This window comes from Centropristis striata, chromosome 10, assembly GCF_030273125.1.
Source record: "Centropristis striata isolate RG_2023a ecotype Rhode Island chromosome 10, C.striata_1.0, whole genome shotgun sequence".
Classification (NCBI taxonomy): domain Eukaryota; kingdom Metazoa; phylum Chordata; class Actinopteri; order Perciformes; family Serranidae; genus Centropristis; species Centropristis striata.
In genome coordinates this window covers 22,514,187-22,540,414 of record NC_081526.1, presented here as the reverse complement: position 1 = coordinate 22,540,414, position 26,228 = coordinate 22,514,187, and the positions used below count along the sequence as shown (strand labels likewise).

At 39.1% G+C, this 26,228-nt stretch overlaps 1 protein-coding gene across 1 annotated transcript in view; it reads right to left on the bottom strand.

Annotated features, from left to right (window-relative positions):
• clasp1a (cytoplasmic linker associated protein 1a) overlaps positions 1–26,228 on the bottom strand; it is a 142,005-nt gene that overhangs the window by 66,208 nt on the left and 49,569 nt on the right. The window contains exons 7-8 of the mRNA XM_059342953.1: positions 20,901–20,998; positions 16,264–16,334 (exon numbers count right to left, since the gene is read on the bottom strand). Of these exons, the coding sequence (XP_059198936.1) occupies positions 16,264–16,334; positions 20,901–20,998 (169 nt within the window). The remainder of the gene's footprint in view (positions 1–16,263; positions 16,335–20,900; positions 20,999–26,228) is intronic.

The following is a 26,228-nucleotide window of genomic DNA, read 5'->3' as shown; positions in this document are numbered from 1 at the left end:
ATAATCTTGCTGCATGGACAGATAATTTCACTTGACAAGATTTCTTAAATCTAGAAATAAGCATGTTGAACGCTTAAAATAAAAAAATTAACTCTTAACACAAGATAAATTAAAGCTGCAAGCAGCGATGAACTGGCCCGAACAGAGTGCACTGCAAATTATTTGTTTCTTACCAAGATAAAAAAAACTTTAGATTTAGAAGTGTTAGATAATTTATCTTGTTTTAAGAGTTCATTTCTTATTTTAAGCGTTCACCATGCTTATTTCTAGATTTAACAACCTTAATTTAAGAAATCGTGTCAAGTGAAATTATTTGTCCATGCAGCAAGATCATTTCCCTCAGATTTAGTGTTTTTATCTTGTTTTTAGACACACCTTTTTGCAGTGTGCAGTCATTCCTAACAGTCAGGATTTTCTTCTCATCTGCCCTAAAAGCTTTAATATTACTTTGTATTTTATTTTGGGTGTGTTAGTATAAAAAACAGCATTTTGCAGAGGAAACTGAGCTATAACTGTGTGCATAAAATGAAATATCTCCAATGCAAAACAAGGCAGCATCATGCTCATGGCAAACAATTCTCATACTACCACAAATGGAGCCATGGGAATCTCATTCCTCTCTCATCTTTGTGAAGAAACAGACAGGACTGGCAGAAAGACAGGATTAAAGGTTTGTTTGCTCTGTTTTCTGTCTCTGTGCATTGGGGGTCACTATCTGATTGACTAGGTCACTATCTGTGCATGCATAATTCACTAACTGTGCATGTGTCCTCTCTCTATGCATTTATAGATTAATCTTGCAAGATGCTTTTGATACAATGATCATGTGCTAATATTGTTTTAAAACTATGATTACTCTAGATACATTTATTTTATCTGCTTAAACTTTCTGTGTCCTATTTAGAGTAATATTCTATTATCACAAAAATATATATTTTTTATTATATATTTTATGTTTTTTTTGTGGACATTTCAATATCTGTGTCTCCACTAATATCTCTGCAAGTCATAACAAGGCAGAAATTTGTGTGAAAGTTTTGCTAACAGGTCAGGTCACGGATATGATGTGCTGAGCAGAAAGATAACTGTCTTCTCTGCTTGGTGACATGACGTGTCCACTATTGATTAAAACTAACAAATCAACGGATCAAGAAGGACGCACTTTCTGGAAGAGATCAACCTACATTCTTAGTAAAACTTTGTCAGGTTATAAAAAAGGGTTCAAGGGACAGAAGGGGTTCTAGACTTCATGAACTGATCTGCCTTTTCTGTGTAAATCAGGGACGTGTAGTTTGAACCCAGAGACTCTGTAACTGCAAATTTCTTGACGTATTATAATAAAATTATGATAAACTGAGAACTTAGACGTCTGCTGCAGACGCGAAACTCTCTTTAGCTGTAGATGGTGTTTTAAATAGTTTAGAGCGAAAGTTGAAAGTTGAAAGGCGAAAGGTCTCTCGGCGGCTCCGCTGTCCCCCGGCTCGTAGCGAGATCACCGCTAGTGCCGGTGATTAGCGCCGCTAGCGGCACTATGAGCCGGCGGTCTCGCCGGTGATCTGGCTACGAGCCGGGGGACAGAGGAGCCGCCGAGAGACCCGCAGCAGCTTGTTTATTGCCCATAAAATCAGTGGATGTGTGTGGCTGAATGACATGAGGGGGAATAAAGCGTGAAAATAAATCTTGCAGAAAGCGAGAACTGGAGAAGCAACGCAGCAAGCAACACTCTTACAGACACACACACACAATAAACATCCATTTCTGTTGCTCTACTACGTCATCTGGTATAACTGATAAGATTGGCTAAGAGCTACCTACAGACGCTTCTGATAGACATTCTAAGCGCCCAATAAACGCCTCCGGAGGATCGTAAACCACACCTCCTCTACGGAGAAATGAATGGCTGGTTTCCAGACCAAATCTCATTTGAGATTTGTCTGGTGTTAGCCAGGCTAGTTGTGAGCAGTGGTGGAATCAAACTAAGTACATTTACTCAAGTACAGTATTTTAGTACAATTTTGAGATACGTATACTTTACTTTATAGTATTTCCATTTCTGTAACCTTATACTTCTCAACTACATTTTAGAGGCAAATATTGTACCTTTTACTCAACTACATTTAGCTGCCATCTTTAGCTACTTTACAGGTCAAGATTTAACATGAAAAACATGATAAATTTAAAACCATATTTTTATAAATTAAACCACATAACAGTATATTAAGTAGTCAAAATAAACCATACCGCAACAACAGTAAAATGGTGCTTCCATAAATGCATCAATAATAATAATAATACAATAATATATTTGGAATATATAGCAATCTGAGTGTGTCCATTCTGCATAACATGTAATTTCATTTTTAATATTTTAAGTATACTAGTATGCTGATCTTTAACTTTAAGTTTTGAATGCAGGACTTTTACTCGTAGTGAAGTCATTTCTAAAGGTATCTGAATACTTCTTCCACCACTTGTTGTGAGTAAACAGTTGCTGAACAAATGCGAAACCAAAAACATGTGAAAGTGAGATCCAAAAGGACACCCGCTACAATTATTGCTTATTGCCATAGGTGCGGCTGTGGCTCAGTTGGTAGAGTGGTCACATACTGATCGGATGGTTGGTGGTTCGATCCCTGACCGCGGCAGCCTACATGCTGAAGTATCCTTGAGCAAGATACTGAACCTCGAATGTCCAAAAGCCCGAAATATCACGATATTTCAGGCTATTTTTGAGATAACGATTTTCTTGATGATATTACAAAATACTTAAAAAGATTTTTTTAGTCTGTATAAATAAATAAAAATCTAAAATGTAGTGTGAAGTGCAAATCTCAACAGTTTCGGGTTTCGGGGGCATATTTTAATGACATTTTGTAAAGGAGAATAAAGGTTATTGTATGTTTTATTTAAGGCATCTTATTTTGACAGCCTTCTTGTAAGTTCCATGGTGGATTCTGTTAACACACTGTGCTCTTATTTTGAAAGCTGCATGTGTTTAGCGACAGAAAGTAAGTATTTTTTGTGATTAAAACAACTTTAATTGATAGCTAATGTTAGCTCGTGGCTAACAAACGGCATAATGCAGCAGTGTGTTTGGAGGGCAGCTCGGTATATTCAGTTGTGTAAGTGTGTGAATGTGTGCGCATGTCTGGGAGGAGGACGGAGAGGTGGGGATCGGCGTTTGACTGACTGGTGACAGAGACTCAACCTTACGACACTACATCAAGATGTAGGAATGTTGCCTATATCATGATATGCATTTTTTTTAACCATAAAAAAATATACCGATATTATCGTGTACGATACGGCATGGCACACCACTACCTGGTAGCCTCGGCTACCTGTATGAATGTGTGTGTGTGTATGGATGAATGGGCGTAGTCTGTAGTGTAAAGCGCTTTGAGTGGTCGCAATGCGACTAGAAAAGCGCTATATAAGTGCAGGTCCATTTACCATAGGTGCTGCCAAAGAGAACACATCTGAGATCTTTGAGATTGTTGCTTTAAATTTTCGTTCTTTAAAATGTCCATCCACAAAAAAGTATTTAGACCCAGTAAGCACATTTACTTGTTTTTATAAGTGGGTAGAAATTATATATTGTCTTGAGTTAAAATAGTGATACCTTACAGAATGTCAACTGGCTCTCTGTCCTTTTATTAGCTCAACAGAAAAATAAAGTTTGTGGCGTGCTCAGCCCAACTCTGTCAGTGGCTAGGTTTTGTAACGACAGATATTCAGTGAAGTTGGCATGGGTAACCCTGGTCTGTGTCCACTGCTACAGCGGCCTCTTATTGTGCCCCTAAAAGAGTCCCTTTAATCCTCAGAGTCACTGGGACAGAGGAGCTGCTCCTCCATTTAACTTGGCAGAAAGCATCAGGAAGACAATCACATCATTCAGTATCCTGCTCACAGTTTATACTCGTTTCTCTGTCACGTTAACCCCTACCGCCACCACACAATCTCTCTCGCATGTCAATGCAGCCTTTTATTAGACACAGCTGACACAGCTGACACAGCTCTGACACAGCTCTGACACAGCTCTCACATGATCCCATCAGAATGAATCCCGATCTTAGTCATAATTCACATTTTCATTCATCTACAGAAGTTGGACTTACACGCAAACCGAATCCTATTGGCCAGTTACCTCTGACATGGACAGGCCAACAGCTGTTCAAGTCTCTTCCAAGGTTGTGATACACAATGTGTGTGTGTGTGTGTGTGTGTGTATTTCTTGACATATTGTAATAAAGTGAAGTTAAACGGAGAACTCTGACGTCTCTTGCTCATCCTTTCCCCACCAAACGATCGGCGCAAAGAAATAGGTGAGGATTTTGCGTTGTTAGATAATTTAATTTTAAAGGTTTCCTCAATGCATTTCTCAACAATACCAATCACATACATAAAAAAATATGTTATCATTTCTGTCAACCTGCAGTCAGTAGAATGGCTAATGGGCTGAGCCACTTCAGAAATATAACAATTAGGGGCAGAAAGATAAAATTACAGTTAATTCAGCAGAATGTTCACATATCATCTGCAGGATGGGACTGAAGGTGACCAGTGCAGATCTGCTCAGCTCATCACAGTTCAACACTGGGGAAAAGACACAGTTGCAGTGTCAAAGTGTGTGTGTGTGTGTGTGTTGTTGTAACAGGCGCGTATCTAACCTAAACAAGATCACATATTGTGAGAACAAACTGCTCTTTCTCATGTCTGTCTGTAAAAGAGTAAAAGAAGAGAGCTACAGTGAAGAAAAACACACTGGCAACTGTCTTCTTATAGTTTTTGTTGTGATCCAACTACAGATGAATCTTGGGTTCATTTGTGGACTTTAACTGGTGTGAACTAAAAAGCTTCTTAAAGTTATTATAAACATTCTGACATTAAAAAAATGTCAAAACACAAAACCATCTAACTTCAGGTCAACTGTTGTGGCTTAAGAGAGAGTTTCTAACTACAAAGACTTTTCTCCAAATTAGTATTTGATATCTGTAGATAATGTATATTAATTCTAATAAGTATGACAAATAAAGAGGGAACAAATAAATACCTTTTTGAGCCTTCTATTTCTCAAGTATTCTGTCTTATGAATGACATCTGAATACATCTAAAAAAAAATCTGTTAAAAATAGCTATTATAGATCTACCTCCACACTGTGCAGCAGCCAATAGCAGCAGATATCATGGCACAAGCAAACACCCACACACAATCCATACACGCATAAGAAATCACACTAAGCTCTTTGCAAATCAGTACACTCGGCCTGTGTGTGTGTGTGTGTGTGTGTGTGTGTGTGTGTGTGTGTATGAGTGTGTGTAATGATCAAAGGGCTTCCTTAGAATAAGCATTCAGCCCCCACTGGTGTTAACTGTTTATGTGGTGAAAGAAATAATATTACACCATCACAGTGCTGAAGCACCCAGGCAGACATGGTGACACTTGTGTCATCCCAAATCCAAGAGAGTAGCAGGTCTCGCTGACACGTCATTTAGTTTGTTTGACAGTCTACTAATCGTTGGGGACCAATTTTCACATTCAGAGTTTGAAGAAGCATCTTATTTCTGATGTTACAGACAGATACTGTTAGAGTATTCTGTGATTCTGTCTCTGTTGTGTGTCTCTGTGTGACGAATGTCACTATCTATGCATGCATAATTCACTATGTGTGTGTGTGTGTGTGTGTGTGTGTGTGTGTGTGTGTGTGTGTCCTCTCTGTGCAAGATGCTTTGATACAATGATCATGTGCTAATATTGTTTTTAAACTATGATTAAATTAAATACATTTACTGCATCTGCTTAAACTTCCTCTGCCATATTTAGAGTAAGATTCAATAATCACAAAAATATATATTTTATGTTCTATATTTATGTGGACATTGCAAAATCTGTGTCTCCAATTGGATCTCTGCAAGTCCTATCAAGGCAGGAGTTTGTGTTTTGAAAGTTTTGTTAACAGGTCAGGTCACAGATATGGTGTGCTGAGCAGAAAGATATCTGTCTTCTCTGCTTGGTGACTTGACGTGTCCAAATATGCAATAAACTGACAAATCAACGCATCGAGAGGAGACTTCTGGAGAGTTCAACCCACATGTTTTATTCATCCTCTGTTAGGATATAAAAAAGGGTTCAGAGAAAATAGACTGTGTCCTCCATGAACTGACCAGCCTAATGTGATGTCAGGCACGTGTAGTTTGAACCCAGAGACTCTGTAACTGCAAATTTCTTGACGTATTGTAATAAAGTAAAGTTAAACTGAGAACTCTGACGTCTCCTGCTCATCATTCCCCATCAAACGATCGGCGCAAAAGAAGTAGGTGAGGATTTTGCATTGTTAGATAATTTAATTTTAAAGGTTTCCTCAATGCATTTCTCAGCCTGCAGTCAGCAGAATGGCTAGAGGGCTGTGCCACTTCAGAAATAAAACAATTAGGGGCACAAAGATGAAATTACACTTAATTCAGCAGAATGTTCACATATCGTCTGCAGGATGGGACTGAAGGTGACCAGTGCAGATCTGCTCAGCTCATCACAGTTCAACACTGGGGAAAAGACACAGTTGCAGTGTCCGCAGTGTCAAAGTAATTGCAAAGCATCAGAACTGAGGAGTCTGAAAGCAGCTCATGCACACACACAAATACACAAAAAGCCTCAGGGATTAGGGAAGCTACAAAGGCTTTCTGTAATTGTGTTGAGGAAACTAAGCAGCCATTGGCTGATGCAGCGTATCAAAGACAACCCTGTCATATTCACAGATTCCAGTTTTAAGACTGCTGGCCAATAGTCCTCTCCACAGTTATAAATACTGTGTCTATTTGACGCTTCAGTTTATTATGCATTGATCTTCTATAAATGAGCTCATACAGAAGCAACAGACCCAAAGATACAAGCAACACTGACAGTCCCACTTTTAAACAAGTCTGTCATAGTAATCATGTTATTTAAAGGAAACTTAAAAGATTAATTTGAAATGTGTGACATATCTGTTATTATCAACTGATACCGGCCTATATCCTATACCTAGACCTATATCTATCGTATATAATATCAGCCGATAATATTAGTCAATTAATATATCTGTCAGACTCTAATGCTACACAGAATCTAATTTGGCTGCAAGAAAGTGAAAAATTGTTGAGATATTAATTTTTGTTCTTTGTTTAGGTGTTAGGTGTTAGGTCTTTTTGTTAATTTGAACTATATGAATACATGTGACAAATCCTTCTTGGATTTTGGATGTTCAGGACAAACTTCAACCAAACACATTAAAAAACATAGTAAGAATTAAGAGTAAAAATAAGTAATTGGTGAGAAAGAATAAAAGCTTCACAATTTTTTTTTAAATATGGCTCTCATGGCCAAACCTCAAATTCATAACTTTTTCACAATTAAAAGGGTTAGGGTTAGTGTTAGGAGGAATTTGAAGGCAAAAGTGTTGTAACTGACCAAGTAATTAGAAATTAACCAGATTATGAATGGATTGCATAACACATCATGCAAATTGCTGCCATTTGGAACAGTTTACTAGCCTGGGTATACCCATACTGCCTTGCACGCTCGATTTCATTTCAAATTGCGAAAGGGTCTGGAAACTACTGCCGTTTCTTAGCCCTGTTTTAGGGATCCAATCACAGAACGGGGAGGGACGGCAAGACGATGACGCGTACTACTCGATAGATGGAAGCTTGTAGTTTTGTAGTTTTCTTACGGATCCAACATGGCTGCAGCAGACGCGAAACTCTCTTTCGATCTATCTGTAGACGGCATTTTAAATAGTTTAGAGCGAAAGTTTATTTTAAAAGAAAAACAACGTTTGACTTTACACTCCTTTATCACCACCAAAAAGGATGTTTTAGCCTTGCTTCCAACAGGTTTTGTCAAAAGCCTAATCTACCAACTAGCCCCGCTACCGATCACTGCTGTAACGCCGGTGATCTCGCTACGAGCCAGGGGACAGCGGAGCCGCCGAGAGACCCTTAGCAGCTTGTCTATTGGCCATAAAATCAGTGGATGTGTGTGGCTGAATGACATGAGGGGGAATAAGGCGTAAAATAAATAATCTTGCAGAAAGTAAGAACTGGAGAAGCAAAGCAGCAAGCAACACTCTCTCACAGACACACAGACACAGACACAGACACACAGACACACACACCAGAAATCAGCATTTTAGTGTCAAAGTAGAGATGGGCTAGTCTGGCTAGATCAGCATCAATTTCTGTCGCTCTACATACGTCGTCTGGTATAACTGATACGATTCGCTAAGAACTACGTAGACGCTTTTGATAGACATTCGTAGCGCAAGTGATGAAATGAAGCAAGATGAAACAAGTGTAAGGATGCTTCAGGAAAGCTGTCACTCAAGGGGACACCAGAGGAAAGATAGTTTCCACAGTAAAGAAAAGTACGATGCGTGAAATGTAACATCACAGTCCTATGCTGCAATACTACAAAAAAACAACCAGGAGAGACACTTGATATATCAATGACAGTACAGTATGTGTTACTTCCTTCACACAGTTTTTTATGTAACAAGACAGAGTAAAAATACAGCTGAAAAATAAAGATGACATAAGACAGTAAAAACTGTAATTTTTACCCAACAGTCTGCACAAACACACACTCAGCCACTGGGGAGGTGTAATCTTTGTGCCATTCAAATCTGTATATGACACATGTGTGTGATCTGACCTCAGCAAAGAGAAAACCCATTCTATTTCCAGTCTTACCTTCTCCAGTTGTCATGTTGCAAAGCCGCCCTCAGCACTGAAGCCAGAGACGAATGCTGCTACATCTCTCTCTCTCTCTCTAATGGCTGCTTTGTTTTGCTCTCCATCCATCCCTCCCTCCCTCCCTCTCCCTTCCTTTTTCCTCCCAGCCTGTGTGCTAGCACTACAGCGTACCTCCATCTCACTCTCATATGAAAATCTGTTCACATATCACAAGTATAAAGACAAGATGAGACAGAGCTGTGGAATTTTGGATCTTGTTGAAGCGCTTTTTTTGATAGCATGTGGATATAGATGTTCACATATATTTATTTAGCCTCTGTTTAGACCGGCATTAATAACACGTCTTGTGTGATCTGATCACAGGTGGACAGCTCGAAGTATGTCTGTCCCAGGCGGCAATCTCAGTGTCTGAGCATGAAGGCCAACCAGGAAGTGCATTAAGCCTGCAATCCACCAAAAATTCCAGTAGGGGGTGCTAAGTTTGACTGCAAAAAAAATCTGCCCATTCATTTCAGTGCAAAATTTGAAAACTTCTCACTTGATTTATTACCTCAGAAAAATTTTTCAGGACAACACTATGGTCTCAATCGCTAGTTAAAAATGATCTTCAAGACAATTTGATGTCAATAGTTCTAATAATGGCCCCATTTAGAAGAAAATAGAAGAGAAAGAATAGTATGATTTGGGGCGTTTCTAGCTTTGATTGACAGGTCACTGACAAGGCGAGCCGTCATCAGGAGAGAAGCAGAGCAATGCGTATCCACGGCAACGAGTCAATAAAGTTATTTGGTCTCATAACTTTTACCCTTTCACACTGTATTTTCACTTAATGACAGTTTATTTGAACATTTTGTTCAGTAAAAATGTCTTGTTCAGTGTTTGGTTTGACTAACAGACACTCCAAGGAGTCGCTGCTCAGTTTTCTGAGGTAAGAAAGATACATTTTGTTTTTGTTTTTTGCTAGCCAAAACTAACATCCCAGTTAATGCTCCAATTAATGCTAACATGAATTAGCAGCGGCTTCTCTCAGTCGGGTTGCCGATGTAGAGAGGCGTGTAGTCAGTGATCAGATCTCTCTCGCTCCGCCACAGTCCAAATATGGTCTGCTCTGCGTATTGGAAACAAGATGGCGACGCAAAATGGCGACGAGTGTAACGATTAACTCAAGGCTTCCAACGGGCAGTCCACAAATCAATGGGTGACCAACGTCACGGTGACTACGTCCATTATTTATATACAGTCTATGGTCTGTCCACTCCGGGCATTAGCATGCAAATCCACATGTGTCTTGAGTGACCACTTGTATATGCAAATAAACATGTGATTTAAGGCTGGGCAATATCACTAAAATCAAAGTCCGATATAGCTCATTTCTATCATAATATATATGACTACATAGCATGATTTCTTGTAATTTGATAAATAGTCTATATGAAATAACCACATGGTAAGAAGGGTGGTTAAGACAAGCTTAGACCTGTATACTCTTGCCCTGTGTGATTTACAGGTATATCTCATACCGTATTTCCTCAATTTAAAGCCGGGCCCCTATTAATGACCGGCCTCATTTAGTAACCGGGTGTAAAAACCATTTTTAGTAAATAAGAGCCGGCCTCTTTTATAAGCCGGGTGTCTTACCGGTGTTATCTCAAAGTCTGTACCCCCGCCGATATGTGTACCTATAAATAACCTTACCTTAACCTGCACCAACCTGACCCCTGACCCCAACCAGTCCTCCTTTAAGTTGCTTAACATGAGGCCAAGTTTACCTTAACCCCAAACAGTTCTCTCTACAAGGCCTAACCTTAAACTTAAATCCTAACTCCAACTGTGGAGGTGATGCTACGGAGAACACCATTCAGGAAACATCATTTGACAGGTAACAGATTTCCACACAACACCTGTATTTTGAAGTTTCTCCACACAAGTTAGTACTGTAGGTAAATATGGTTGTTTCTCCCGCTGTCCTAGTCTTCTCTGTAAAGTTGAGTCGTTTACGCACGTTCTTCTGAGCTTTTTAGTAGTTTAGACATTTTAAATCCTGCTTAAAATGAACATTCAGCGTGCTGTTGGTTGTTTGTTTACATTCGAGTTTAAAATATCCTTTGTTTATTGATCTTATGTAATATTCTAATTTTCTGAGACACTGAGTTGTGTGTTTTCATTATCCATAAGCCATAATCATCAAAATTACAAGAAATACAGGCTTGAAATATTTCACTCTATGTGTAATGAATCTACATAATGTACGAGTTTCACTTTCTGAAATGACTGACCAAAAATACAACTTTTTTACAATATTCTATTTTCTTGAGATATACCTGTAAATACTTAAGAAATGAAAATAAGTAAATTGAATTTAGTGCATAACAGTTTCTAGTGATGTTACAGAGAAAATGTATATTAATATAGGTCTAGCCTATATCTTGTCTAAACTCGGCAGGCCTGTTTTGGGACAGCAATTTGAATATGAAGCTGACACTGTAAGTGCGTTTTAAAGGAAGGATGGCAGACAATTTCCCCATAATAATACACAGCCAATCAACAAACTGAAAAATCTACTACCAACCAAAAATGCAGGAACAACATCTACTGTTTCTACATCACAAACAAAATATTGTGTTAACACCTTTCTGTGTGCCATAGACTACCTGTTAATGTTAAATAAGACAAAAAGTCGATCAATGAAGACAGGACAGCCTGCACTACAAATATGCCTACAGTGGAAAGTGGTGTATGACAAACTTTGCAGAAGATTGTTTTCTTGTCTGGGATTGACTTAGGATAATAAAATCCCAAAGATGAGAATGAATTTTAAAAAATGTTTGAAATGCAGAAATGGCCCAAATGCGCAGAGCTATCGTCGCCCACCTGGGCAGTGGAAGTCACACCACACCACTGAAGAAACAAAACATTACAGACTGGGTTTGGGTTTGAGCGGATCTATTGGATCTAAATGCGTCAAATGTCTTAATGTTGTCAAGAGCTGTCCACTTCTGATTGGATCATTTAGGACACATGACAATCTAGATCCCACAGTTTGATCTAATTTTAGGCCTATCTCTAAACTTCCTTTTCTTTCTTACTTTCTAAGGTGGAGAAGGTGGTCAATGAACAGCTGCAGTCTTTTATTGATCTTAATGGAATCTGTGAGTTTCAGTCTGGTTTTAAGTCACGCAATAGCACAGAAACGGTGCTTTTAAGAATTTTAAATTACCTTCTTTTAACAGTGGACTCTGGTAACTCTGCGGTCCTGCTCCTTCTAGATCTGACAGCTGCCTTCGACACAGTTGATCACAACATTCTCCTGTCTCACCTAAAGCCCCGTGTCAGCATTAAAGGCACTGCTCTTAACTGGTTTGAGACCTACCTGTCAGATAGGAGCTTCTCTGTGCAGCTGGGCCAGTTTTCCTGAGCTGTGGGGTGCCTCAGGGTTCTATTTTGCCCCCCCTCCTCTTTTCTACTTACATGTTGCCACTGGGATCCATATTTCCAAAAGTATAATGTCTTGTTTCATTTCTATGCGGACGATGTACAAATATATTTGCCGATAAAAATGAACGAACAAACCTCTGTGCATGACTGCCTGAAAGACACTCAGTCATGGATGGAAGCAAACTTTCTGTCAATTAATAAAAACAAGACAGAGATTATTTTATTTGGCCAACAAAATCTTTAAGATGGCTATGACAGCACCAGTGGTAGCCTTGAATCTCTGTGTATTGTTTTCATTGTTTTTATTTATTAATATATTTGTGTATGGTATTTTTGTATTTTAATAACTGTACAGCACTTTGGTCAACTGAGGTTGTTTTTAAATGAGCTCTATAAATAAACTTTGACTTGACAAGACATTCTCCTCAGCTCTGAGGCAAATGGATTTAAATGAAAACTAGTTGTCATCTACGGTCACAAAGTCAATTTCAGTGCAGTTGTGAAAGAGAGAAGGGGAGCCTGTGAGGAGCCAAGCAACTGATCAGGATGAATAGGATGATTGACTATCTAATAACTGAGTCATGTTTGCATATTCCTCTTAACTTTCCAAACAAACTGTCAGCAACTCTGCGCTCAGTTGACTGGGACAGACTGATTAGGAATCATATAACATAATCTTTACTGATGTCGGATGAAGTTAAACAACAGATACAAAGTGAAACACAAAGCATATTCTGAGAACTGGACAATTAATCAGATTTGGTTTTCAATTTTAATTTTGGCTTCCAACGACTATGAAAACAAGATAATTGTGACAAAACAATTACTGTGCCACATTCTGTTTTACAATAATGCATTATACAACTCTAATTCCAAGAGTATATGAATATATGTTACTAAAATAAAGCTAAACATAAGCAGTAGAACAACAGTTTCATTATGAGTTACAGTGTGAGCCTTCAGAAAAGTTTCAGTCACAAAACAAAAACAGTTTCACGAGTTTAGTTCAGATTAAGAGGTTTGCGGTTATCCTGAACTAGGCAACTATGTCATTCGTTAACCCATTTAAGCCGGAAAAGCATTAACCACTGTTGTGTTATTCTACCATTAAGGCCAGGAAAGCGGATACGTCGTTTTGTACTATTTGTAGTTTTTTTCACCTATTTTCGGTCTCTTGGCCAATGAAATGCATCAGAATACATGCGGGAGTGTCGCAATGCAACATGGTACTTTTGCAGAACTTTGAAATCATGGCGGAAGACAACTATAGCGGAGGGAGCTCAGAAGTAAGTGACGGAAGCGATCTTGACGAAAACAGCGCCGATGATTTTTTTGCTGATCCGGAATTTGAACCCTTGAAACCAATTGACAGGGATTTAATCAATCCTAATTGATTGTGATGATGATATAAGAAATCATGACTGTTTATGTCTTATATTACTTTATGCGTTGTTGAGTACCCTGAAAAGTGCAATATAGATTAAATGTATTATTAAGGCCCGAGCAGGCAACAACCTGCGAGGTCCGTATTGTATTTCGAATGATTATTTATTTTTATTATGAGGGCCCGAGCAGGCAACGACCTGCGAGGTCCCTATTGTATTTCGAATGTTTATTCTTTTTTTTTTTTTTTTTTGTCGTACCCAAATGATTGCATTTTTCACTGCCTGAACATACCCCAAAACTCATGAAACTTTGAATATAAGTCACACCTGGCGAAAAAATTTATAATATACTGTCATCCTGAATTTCCACCACTAGGTGGCGCTATAACAAAAGGAAAGTGCGTTTTGGCTAATAACTCCCACATACTTCATCACACATTCAAAAATCTTATATCCACGCGTTGACTGAGTTCGCGAAATGTTGCAAACTTTTTCCAACTCCTCCTAGGCAATTTCATCATTTTGCACCAAACTTTGCACACAGCATCTATGGACCCTCATAACAAAAAGTTATTTAAAGAATTTTGATAACCCAAAGAATACTCAAGTTATTAAATAAGAACTTCCTGCAGGTGGTGCTATTATCAACACAAAACACAAAGTGTTACATATCTCCACATTGGTGTGTCTGAATGACATGAAACTCAGGTTACTACTTCCCCATGAGCCCCCGAGGCTCTCTGCAAAAATTTGGCCAATGACCACTAGGTGGCACTCTTTAAATTGAGATATTTTATATCTCCAAATCGGTTGGTCGGATTAACACCAAACTTGATATACTTATTGTCAATGCTCTCCTGAGGATAACCCTTGAAGATTTTATTGATCGGCCCCTAGGTGGCGCTCTGGCGGCAGTTTAATTTAATAAGTGCCACTGTGCCCAGACAATAAGACTTAAGGCAATGAAATTCATAGGGGTGGTATAGAGTGGCCCCTGTAACGCACACACTGACACGCATGGACTGCGAGGGCCCGTTCAGTACTGCTTGCAGTCCTAGTTATTATTAATTATTACTAGGATTATTAATATACCGTATATATATTTTTTTACAGTAGGCTAATGAGAACTATGTCTATTTCTTCCAATGGTCATATCATGTTTGCATCTAGCTAATGGGCATGTATTAGTATTATGCATAGGATTTTTATTTAGTCAAAAGTAACATTTGCTGAGTTTGTTGATTTAAAAAAAAAAAACTGCATTGAAGGTTTGGACAAATAATGAAAGCCACGGATATAAGCTTTCAAATACTATCTGCTACAGAGGCTGAAAATTCTTCTGTTGAATTTCCAGAAAAACTTCAGGTTTTAGGGGGTTCTTTCAAAATTGCCCATAGGTTTTCCAGGCATTTTTTCCAGGCGTTTTAGGCCTAAATGGGTTAAGAGCCAATTCTGGAAAGTGCGACAACCACAAGTCGAGCGGTGTATGGGACTTTGTTGCTTTGTCAAAAAAACATATGGGACTGAGCGGTGTATTGGACGGATGTGTTAATAAAACCTGGAGAACTGAGTATGTGCGTCTTGTTTGGCCAGCTCACCCATTACTTAGTGCAGTTGTCAAAACTGCCACGACCGTGTCTCTGTGTATGTGTGTCTGTGTGTGTACTCTCTCTTGGCATTGATAGATTAATCATGCAGGCTGCTTTGCTACAGTGCTCATATGCTAATATTAAAATTAGTTTTTAAACTAGGGTTAAACTAAATACATTTACTCCATCTGCTTAAATTTTGTCTTACTCTGCCCTATTTAGAGTAAGATTCTATTATCACAAAAAGATATATTTTACATGCAGATGTCTGTTGCAAAATCTGTGTCTCCAAGTTATATCTTTGCAGGTTGTTTATCTCAAGGCAGGAGTTGGTTATTTGACAGTTTGTTGCAGGTCAGGTCACGAGACATGATGTGCTGAGCAGACAGATACATGACAGCTCTGCTTAACGACATGACCGTTCCTCGTATTGAATAAACTGAAAAATCAGCGGATAAAAAGGAGGCAACTTCTAGAAGATCAACCTACATTCGTAAGTAAACTTCTGTTAGGCTATAAAATGGGTTCAGGGAAATTAGACTGGATGCAGACTTCACAAACTGACCAGCCTATGTGTTGTCAGGGAAATGTAGATTGAACCCAGAGACTCTGTAACTGCACATTTCTTGACGTATTGTAAAAGTGAAGTTAAACTGAGAACTCGGACGTCTCCTGCTCATCATTCCCCATCAAACGATTGGCGCAGAGAAATAGGTGACAGGTTCTTGCTATTTTAAAGGTTTCCTCAATCCTCAATCCTATATCCCAACACCTCAGTTCATACTTTGTTATACCGAGACTACAACAACCCTGATATTCACAGAGCATCTGCCCATCCTCTTTTCCATTTCCCACTGTGCTGAATGTGTGCAGGAATGAAAACAACCAAAACACTGATGTGAGCAATAACTACATAGCTACTGAGCAGTGCATTCTTTAAATCATTCCACACTTGGCATTCGACAGAATATTTCTGAATGACTTGAGATAAACTGTGCGTTTACTTTGTTGATGGATGCAAATCAAACAGCCTAAGAGCAACCTAGTTAGCACATAAAAAACAAAGGCATGTATTGAAGCTACAACAGCAAGCTTGCACAATGCCACACAGAAGGAATGCTCACCTGAGCCAGAGGACGAGATCATGTTCCCTGATCTTTGGACTTCATCAAATTTGCTGAAGATTACATTCAACCTGTAAAAAAAAAAAGAAAGAAAATCTGAAAACGTGGTGATAAATATTTAAAGAGGATATGAAATAAAAGACACCACCCTCGCCCAATTACATCGGGAATGGCTCCAGCCCACTGTGACCCACGTTCAGATAATTGGTTAAGGATAATTAGTAAGCAAATGAAATGAAAGAAAACAAAAAAAGGGAAGAAAACAGATCCTGGCACCCTGTTCAAAAGGCTTGTTCAGGGCTGGTTACATGATGGATGACTATAAATCACATTTGGTGGATGGAAAAATTGTAATTGCATTACCTTCATGTTAAATAGCTTGGTCAGTGACACAATTAGAAAAAAATGTCATCTAATTTGTCTCCCTTATATAGACGGCTCTCACTAAACATAATTATGGTCATTTATAGCAAAATAGCATCTGACTTGATGAAGTAATATAATCAGTTTGTACATAAACACCTAACTGCATGTTTTAAAAATGACATTCAAGCTATTTCCAGACATTTTAAAGTGCATTTTTAAGTTTCTGACAGAAGTCAAATTTGCCTTCAATTAATCAGAAGCATTTAAATACACCTTGAAAATGCTTCAATATGCAGCATGATATATTTACAGCAGTTTCAGAAAGTGGGGTCAAATATTTTACTATGCTTTAAATTTCTTTCAATTAGGCTACTTTAATTATTAAAAGTTAAACACTGTACATGTACATCGAGTAAAAATATCTAGGAGAAGTGGAGCTGAGACTTTGTCAATCTAAGTGAAATCCACCTCTGAGGTGGGATCAAAATGATACTGACATTTTGGTAGTTGATCCAGATATCTGCCTTAACTTTTGAAATACCAAAATCCAGCCTTTTATCTGGATTCAAGGGAGGATTGGATTACCGGAGCGGAATCCTGATCTTCAGGATCAGGATTATCTGGATACGTGTTGAAATACCCAGTTATCAGATCAGATCTAGATTTAATCCAATCCGACCAGGATAATCCTATCTGATCACTTTTGAAATACTGTGCCCTGGAGTATACAAAATGTTAAAATTAGATTAAAGACTAGTTATTGTTTTTTTTTTTGTTTTTGTTTTTTTTCAAACGTCATGCATTTTACTGACAATTCCTGTAACTTCTTTTTGGAAACTTTTCCATGCAGTGTTAAAAAACACTGCATGGAAAAAATATATTTCAATATCATCTGCACAATTGAGTAGAGTGGATCAGAAAACAAGGACTCGTGTTACATCTCATGGATTTCAACATCAATGGACATTTTTTGCAACGATAGTCTTCAAATTTAGAAAGCTGTATATAATAGTTAAGTAGTATTATTTTTGAGTGTTAAGATGAGTGCGTACACATGTTGTTTTATAGTTTGGGTGAATCTAAAACCTCCAACTTTATTGCAGAACTTGACCCAGGAAAACTGAATAATGACAATGGCAATTCAGTGGATCTGTGGAAAGACCTGCAAGAATGGGAGAGGTTTAAAGGTACATCAAGGCAAGATGAAATGCTTGACAGAGGCAACGATGACATAACGCACGGAGGTACACTACTCAAAATAAGTTAGGGATATTGTGAGGTCCTCAGTGGATTTCATACACAAGGCGTTTGTGTCACTTCAGTGATTTTTGGGATAGGGAGGTAATTGTATTAGGGTGATAGACACACCTCATTTTGTGTTTTCCACGTCTCACTGTGTACTTACATATTGGGGCCAATAGCAAAAAATACAAAAAGACAACCCTTTTCAATGTGGCATCAATTTCAACATCTTGGGGGTACAAAAAGCTGGTATTGTCAGTAAGTCATTCCCAGTTCATCATTCAAGCAGCCATGAACACACGTCACTTAATGGACGAGCAGCGCCACCTGGCCACTTCGCGCCTTCAGGTCGGTAGCAGGCAGTCAGATGTTGCTCGTGAACTTGGTGTGTCTCAAAGTGTCATCAGCAGACTTGCAGCAAGACACAGAACTACTGGCAGTGTTTGTGACAGACCCAGGAGTGGAGCCCCATGAGTGATGGACCCCAATGATGACCAGTACCTAAGGACCTATGCACTCAGTCACACAGCTGCAGGCCTGTTTATGAGAAGTGAGGGGTACTAGGGTTTCCAGACAAACCATTCTCAACCGACTCCACCGCTTTGGCTTGAATGCCAGACGACCGTTGCAGGTGACTCCACTGACACCAAGACACCAGCGTGACCGTTTGCAGTGGGCACAAGACCATGTGACCTGGACAATGCAGAAGTGGTCTACAGTCCTGTTCACTGATGAGTGTCGGGTCACCTTGCACAGAAACGATGGTTGTCAGCTTTGCTGGAGAAGGCAAGGTGAGCGATACGCTGAGGTCAACATGGTCCCCGTGATTCGCTTTGGTGGAGGAGTTGCAAAACAGCACTGGTGATTGTAGATGGCTTACTCACTGCACGTTCTTAGAGACATCATAGAACCCATCATCATCCCCCAATTCCGCCAGCACACCCCCAACTTTCTGTTCATGGATGATAATGCTCCACCACATCGTGCCAGAATTGTCACAGCTCGACTTCAGGAAATCGGAGTGCCTCATATGGTTTGGCCAGCAATGTCCCCTGACCCGAACCCCATAGAGCACATCTGGGACCAGCTGAAGCAGCGACTGGATGCCCGTATCCCACCCCCATGTGACCTGACAGAACTGTGTGTAGAATTGTGGAGGAGTGGAACGCATTGCCTCAGAACAACATCATGAGGCTAGTTAGGAGCATGAGACGTTGCTGTCAAGCTGTCATTAAGGCAAATGATGGAAACACCCGATACTGACTTTGTCAATTTTGGTTATTTGGGGCTGTTATTATCTAAATTGTTGGGGTAATAAATATTGCACTGATGAAAATGATGCTTCTTCTCATTCATTAATAGTAATATCAAAGGGAACTATTACTTATTTCATTAAAATTCAGACCAAATAGGAAAAGCACTCATAAAAATAATGTCCCTAACATATTGTGAGTAGTACTTCTGGTCAGACACAGGAGGAGCCAGGCCCAGAGGCTACCCACTGTGCCAAGAGCATCCTAGAGTTAACAACGCCTGCTGCAAGCAACTCACCCTATCCCACCTCCAAATCTTCTTCACCATTGTGGCCAAGAGACTCTCCAACTTCCTGCTGAGTAATAAGTATATCGACAGCTGTGCAGAAAAGAGGAATACTGGGCGTCCCTGGTTGCCTGGAATACATAGGTAACCGAGTTCATCAGGGAGGTGAAAGAGGGCAGAGGCGATCTAGCCGTGCTATGGCTGGATCTCACCAATGATTATGGCTCCATACCCAATAAGCTGGTGGAAGTCACACTGGAGAAACACCATGTACCCCAGAAGGTGAAAGACCTCATCCTGGACAATTACAGCAAATTCAGCTTGAGAGTCTCATCTGGCCAGCTGACATCTGACTGGCACTAACTGGAAGTGGGCATAATTACTGGTTGCACCACATCAGTGACCCTCTTCGCAATTGCAATGAACGCTGGTCAAGGGAGCTGAAACAGAATGCAGAGGTCCACTCAGCAAGTCTTGAGTAAGGCAACCGACTATCAGAGCCTTCATGGACGACATCAAGGTGACGACAACAGCTGTACTAGGAGCCAGGTGGATTCTCCAGGGGTTGGAGAGGATCACGGCATGGGCATGCATAAACTTCAAGAGTGAAAAGTCCAGGTCTTTGGTTCTGAAGAAGGGAAAGGTCACAGACAAATTCCATTTCAGGCTGGGATCTGATCCCGTCAGTCACTGAGAAGCCAGTGAAGAACCTTGGCAAAGTCTTCAACTGCAGCTTGAATGACAGAGACTACATCAAGGCAACCAGTGCTGATAGAGGGCTAGCTGAGAACATTGGACAAGTCTGGGCTTTGAGCAATGTATAAATTAAAAATTCAAACCTCACCAGGAGTTGAATGGTCCACTGCTACACTGCTGACAGCACCACCAAACAAAAACAGTTTGTTGTGTTGCAGAAAATCCTCGTCTTTTGGAATTAAAACTTACTTTAAAACATTTTTTATCTCTTGCATCCAAAAAGCTGTGAGTCTGTGCTCCCAATGTAAAATATTCACTTAACTTGTTTGAGTTTATAACTATAAATACTTTTATTTAAACCCCGGTGCTGCGTATTTCTGTAAAATGTCTATTTTGCTTCTGTTGTTATTTGTAATGGTGCAATTAGCAAATAAAGGTGACTTAAAAAAAAGTAAAGGAAAAAAATCCTCTTTTTGGCCGTATTGCCTCCTTTGATGTCGTAAACTCTCGAGGCAAGGCCTTCTGAACAGAGTATACATTATGCCGTGATATTTAAATGATGACTGTTTCCAGTCGCCACATTGATCAAAGCCTGATCATTCTTACGCTGTTATTGGTGAGATATAAATGTTTGATGAATCACAAGTGAACCCTGTCCTAAGACACTCAGATCTGCGCTGGTTTCGACATTTGCTTGACAAATGAGGGCCAATGTGTATGAGTATGTATCAGTGAGTGAGAATGGAACAAACAACAGAAATGATGGCAGAGGGGGCAGCTTGTTGTTGTCGTACCGTGATTGTGGCAGGCCCTTTTTGCTGAGATCCATCCTCACCCTTTCACCCACATGCCTGTAGATCTCTACCAAACAGCTCATGGCCCCATCACGTACCTGAGGGCCACAACAACACATGAAAACAGTTACAACTTCAAGGCATGTTGCTTCTTCTTGACATCTTTTCTTCACTCATTTTATTACTCATTTAGGACTCTTCTTTTATTGAGACGACCAGTGAAAAGTTAAACTGACAAGAGATCCAAGTGCCGAGTTAGCAGCCTTTCTCATCAATATCCTGCCTTAACTTGAGTCGGCACAGAGGACCACAGAGGATCACAGAGGACGCTGAACAACTCATACACTTCCTTTCCTTTTATTGAACCAGGATGATAAGTTATAGGTAGGGTGGATTCGGGTAATGTGGGACACTTGGTAATGTGGGACACTTAAGGTTTGGCTGGTTTATTTCCTGCTTAAAGTAAATATAGTCATCAAAACCTTTACTATTGGTTTACCATGGGTGTCATGTGACTGAAATTACAAAAAATATTTTTACATTTTGAAAAATACAACAAAGTCAAATTTGCAAAAAGTGTCCCACATTACCCAAATTCACTATATAGTTATAGGTACAGTATAGTACAGGTTGATAACCTTGAAGAAAAAGGAGAAACATCATGAGAATTAAATCAATCAGTCAGACAATGCAGTCAATAACTAAAATATCTCCAGTCAATCATCAAATATTAACATTTAACATTACTTCTGCAGATTAAAGACAAATCATACTTAAGAATCTAGATTTAACTTATTTTATTACATTCAATTAATTTTATCAATTTCATGAAATCTCAACTGTGTCAAACTTAAACTGTGATAACTTAACTTTTTAAATACATTTATTGCACCTAAAAAGTTTAAATTATAGTATTTAGTCTTTTCAACAGGTTTACATATTTAACTAGAAAATTTCCTCTGGGGAAATTCTGAAAGGGCCACGGGGGCTACTGGCGGTGTGTGTACACTATGATGAGATTCTTCAGATTTCAAACTATGACCTTTAACCTCAAAATATGTGTGTGTGTGTGTGTGTGTGTGTGTGTATCTGTAACTGTAATCACATCAAAGATCAAAGGCAATCAGATCAAAGCAATCAACAGAATTAACTGACACCACCTGTTAATGAAAGAGTGACAGCAGCCAGAGGTGGACTGGAATTTCTGGCCTTGAAAAGAAAGCATTTTTGGCAAAACCATAATACCTATCATTGATCCGACTTCACTTTGAGCGTCCCGAGTTCTTCCTGAACGTCTACATATGGTTTTTTTTAAGAAAAATAAAAAAATAGCTTTGTTAGAGCGATCTAAAAAAACTGTTACATCTCCCTTCTTTTAGAAATCTCCCTGCGTTTTTAATATGGGAGCCAATGAGGCTGTTGGTGCGTGTTGGTGGTGCATCTGTGCGTCCTATGCCCAAACTATAACTCTGACAGCTTTACCAGAGGATTGTGAGTGAGAAGACAAATTTTTGTATAAATTATTTCTGTAGAGTGGAACTTGTGGCCTGGAGCGCAGTTTTCAAATTTATTTTTTGACAGTTTTTTCTCTCCCTCTACACTCTGGCGATGATGTCACACACTGTGGCATGAACATTCCGTGCAATACACACCCATTATAATCTCAGAATTTCTCCAAAAATGATCATGGTCATTGAACAGGGATTGATAAAAAAAACTATATGACCTATCAAAACGTGGATTAATACACCGATACACAAGACTTGTGTCTACTGTTTAAAGTTTAAATGGAGTCTCTAGGTGAAATTATGCCGGAGAAGTAGACGTTTAAAAATCTCCAATTATTGTTCTTTTTCGCTCATTTTTTGTCGGCCATCCCATTCATTTCAATGCAAAATTTTGGGCAAAATTCGTATTCTGTAGAGAAAAGTAATAGCACACCGATCCCGATCAAACCGCACGTTTTGATATATAATTTGTCCTGTAACTCTTCAAGTTGTAGGACTAGTAGTGGGACGAAATTGCGTCCGGAAGAGGAAGAAGAAAAAATCCAAAAATCGGGGCTTTGCCCCGAGCACTGGTCCCTACAGCTATTGCTGTATGGGACCAGTGCTCGGTGCGATTGCCCCGAGGCCCTAATTAATTTATCTAATTTATTTGTTTTCACCATCTATGAAATTACTTTTAATCCAATTTTTAAACAAAAAATCTGATTTAAATCAAACTTCAACAATAAATCATAACTTAATTTTACAAAATCTTGTCAAATCCGTTATTTTAAATGTATCAAGTGTAACTGCAACAAACAATGCCCCTAATGCAATTTCCCAACCTAATCCACAACTCAAACTACCTTATGAATATGGTCAACATTTATACCTCACAAACTCAAAATTACCTGCAGCATAAGGAATTAATAAATCTCAACAAGTTTGTTACAAAAATAATCACATTAATCAAAATACACACCAGTGGCGTCTCTGCAGTCATCTAAGCATTGAGCAGTGCTTCTCTCTGGCTTGTCTTCCTAATGCTGGGCTTACACCAAAAGATTTCCACAGTCCCAGATTAAAAACTGAAAGTCTTTAGTAAATCTAGTAAATCTTTTACTGGAGTCCCGGCGCTCCCGTCATCTCGATCGTTAAGTGTAAGGTAGTAATCTGCTCTGTTTCATATCAGTCTTTTCTTAGTCTTGTGTTTGGATCAAATCAAATGTGTCTGATATCATTGCAGGTCGCAGTGATGTAACACAATCAACAACCCGGTTCCAGACCGGGCAGTAAAATGGCCCCTGACAGGGAAAAGTAACATCACAATAATGCTAGTAAGCTCAGTCCTAAATAAAAATGTAGTGATGTCATATATTTAGATTTTTGGGGGTGATGTTTCTTAGTAAAGAGAACAGTAAGGTGACCCAGTTAAAATGTATAAATAAATAAGTAATAAATAATCGATAATTAATGTATGATTAACTAAATGAAAGTTGATAGAGCTGATAAATGTAACATATTCAATTAAACACAATATAATAGGACATAAATGTATGTCATGAATTCATTTATAAATGTTTCTTTCTTTAATTCTTCCTTATATCTATTTTTTATTGTAAAATAGTGAACTTTTCATGTGATAAACCCCCTTTCAGCTTTGTGAGGGGGCATTTTTGCGTTATTTTCAACACAAACCACTGCACACACTAGAGTAGCTGGAGCCAAAAGCTGCTTCTACTCCATTTGTAGGTTTTTACTTAAAGCATGATGAGGAAAAAAATTGTAGGTTTTTACTTAAAGCTTGATGAGGAAAAAATTGCATTGCAATCTAGTTGTAGTCTTGTAAATAGTTACCCTGAAAGATTCACAGTCTAAAATCTCTAAAATCTCTGTGTGAGGCTAGGCTGGGACTAAAGACTCTACACACTTGTCTTTAGATGTGAGCAGGTGTGAGCTGATAGTTTTCCAGGAGTCTTTCCAAATCTTGTCAAAGTCTTCTAATGTATTGGTAGCATTACTGAAAGGGGCAAAGGAACCCTCACCTGCCGAGGTGATACTAATTAGAGCCTCTCTGCCTCTCTCTCTCTCCCTACCTGAATACCACCAAATGATCAATCTGCAATCACCTTTGCCCTCTGGTGTCATTTAAACCAATCTACACAAACCAAACCCATGAAAAGAAAGCAAATAAACAAACCACCACACATGACTTCACACCAAGACTTGTTCAAACAACTGTTTCCATGATGAGTTGATATAATTCAGTTATTTGTTTTGATTCATTATGTAGTTCTTTAAATGTTAAAGATAACTGCAAACACTTCACACAAGTAAGCAGAAACCCTGAGAATATCTAAGAATAGATTATTTATTTTAGTAAAACAGTGCCAGTATTCATTATACAGTAAGCAGATTCTTACACCTGAGGAGCTGCAACCAGCAGGTTGTTTTAGGGTTGTGTGATTGATTTCATTTTATTTTCAATTAGATTTTGGCTTCCAACTTTTATTTTTAAAAAAGATAATAGAAATAAAGTGATTCTTGCACTGCATCCTGTTTCACAATAATGCTTTCGTTTGGCCTTGAGTTATAAATCCAGCGCACACTTTTGATTTACAGCTGCATGCTTTTACCTGTTTACACTGAGTAGTAGTCAGTAGTACTGACTAGAATATGTTGAATATAGTTTACTAAAATATTAAATATATGTTTGTTTAAATATGTTTTTATATACTGAATACATGTTTAGTAGTTTTCAGTGGGTATTCATTATTTTTTACATTATTTTATTAAATGAAGACCAAGGAAGAGGTCTTGAAACTTCTGCTGGATTCTCGACCAACCACCTGTACACTGGATCTGATACCATCCAATCTCCTTCAAACCATTTCCTCGGCATTAAACACCTCAATCGCACACAGCATCAACTCCTCACTTACAGCTGGCGTGTTTTCCCACCTTCTGTGTTACCACCTTCAAACGGGCGCAGATGACTCCACTGCTCAAAAAAACATCACTGGACCCGACACAAGTGAGCAACTACAGACCTGTCTCACCTACCATTCCTTTAAAAAATTCTGGAGCGCACAGTCCTAAACCAGGTTGTTCTCGGAACAACCTGGTTGTTCTCGGAACAACCTGTACGATCCAAATCAGTCTAGCTTCAAACAGGGTCACTCTACTGAGACTGCACTCCTGTCTGTAACAGAATCACTGCGTCTGGTTCGAGCAGCTGGTCAATTATCAGCTCTTTTGTTGCTAGACCTCTCTGCAGCTTTCGACACGGTTAACCACCATAGCCTCCTCTCTTCACTCACAGAACTTGGTATCTCAGGTACTGCCCTCCGATGGTTGGAGTCCTACCTATCAGGGAGATCTTTTAGAGTATCTTGGAAGGGAGAAATGTCCAAACTACAAAACATTTCCACTGGGGTGCCTCAAGGATCAGTGTTAGGCCCCCTTCTCTTCTCAATTTACACCACCTCACTTGGCACAATCATCCGCAATCATGGCTTCTCATACCATTGTTATGCCGATGATACCCAGCTGTTCTTTTCCTTCCCACCAAACTACCCCACAGTCTTGGCCCGCATCTCCGCTTGTCTTGTGGACATCTCCACATGGATGACAGAACACCACCTTCCGCTTAACCTCTCAAAGAAGGAGCTCTTTGTCATCCCACCCCGTCCGACCTTATATCAGCCTATCAATCTTCAGCTTGGATCCATGCAACTTGTACCCACAAGCTCTTCACGAAACGTGGGTGTTATGACCGAGCAATCGACACAACTCCTGGTTCAGGCCCTTGTGATATCTGTTAAAATAATTGATTATTTTC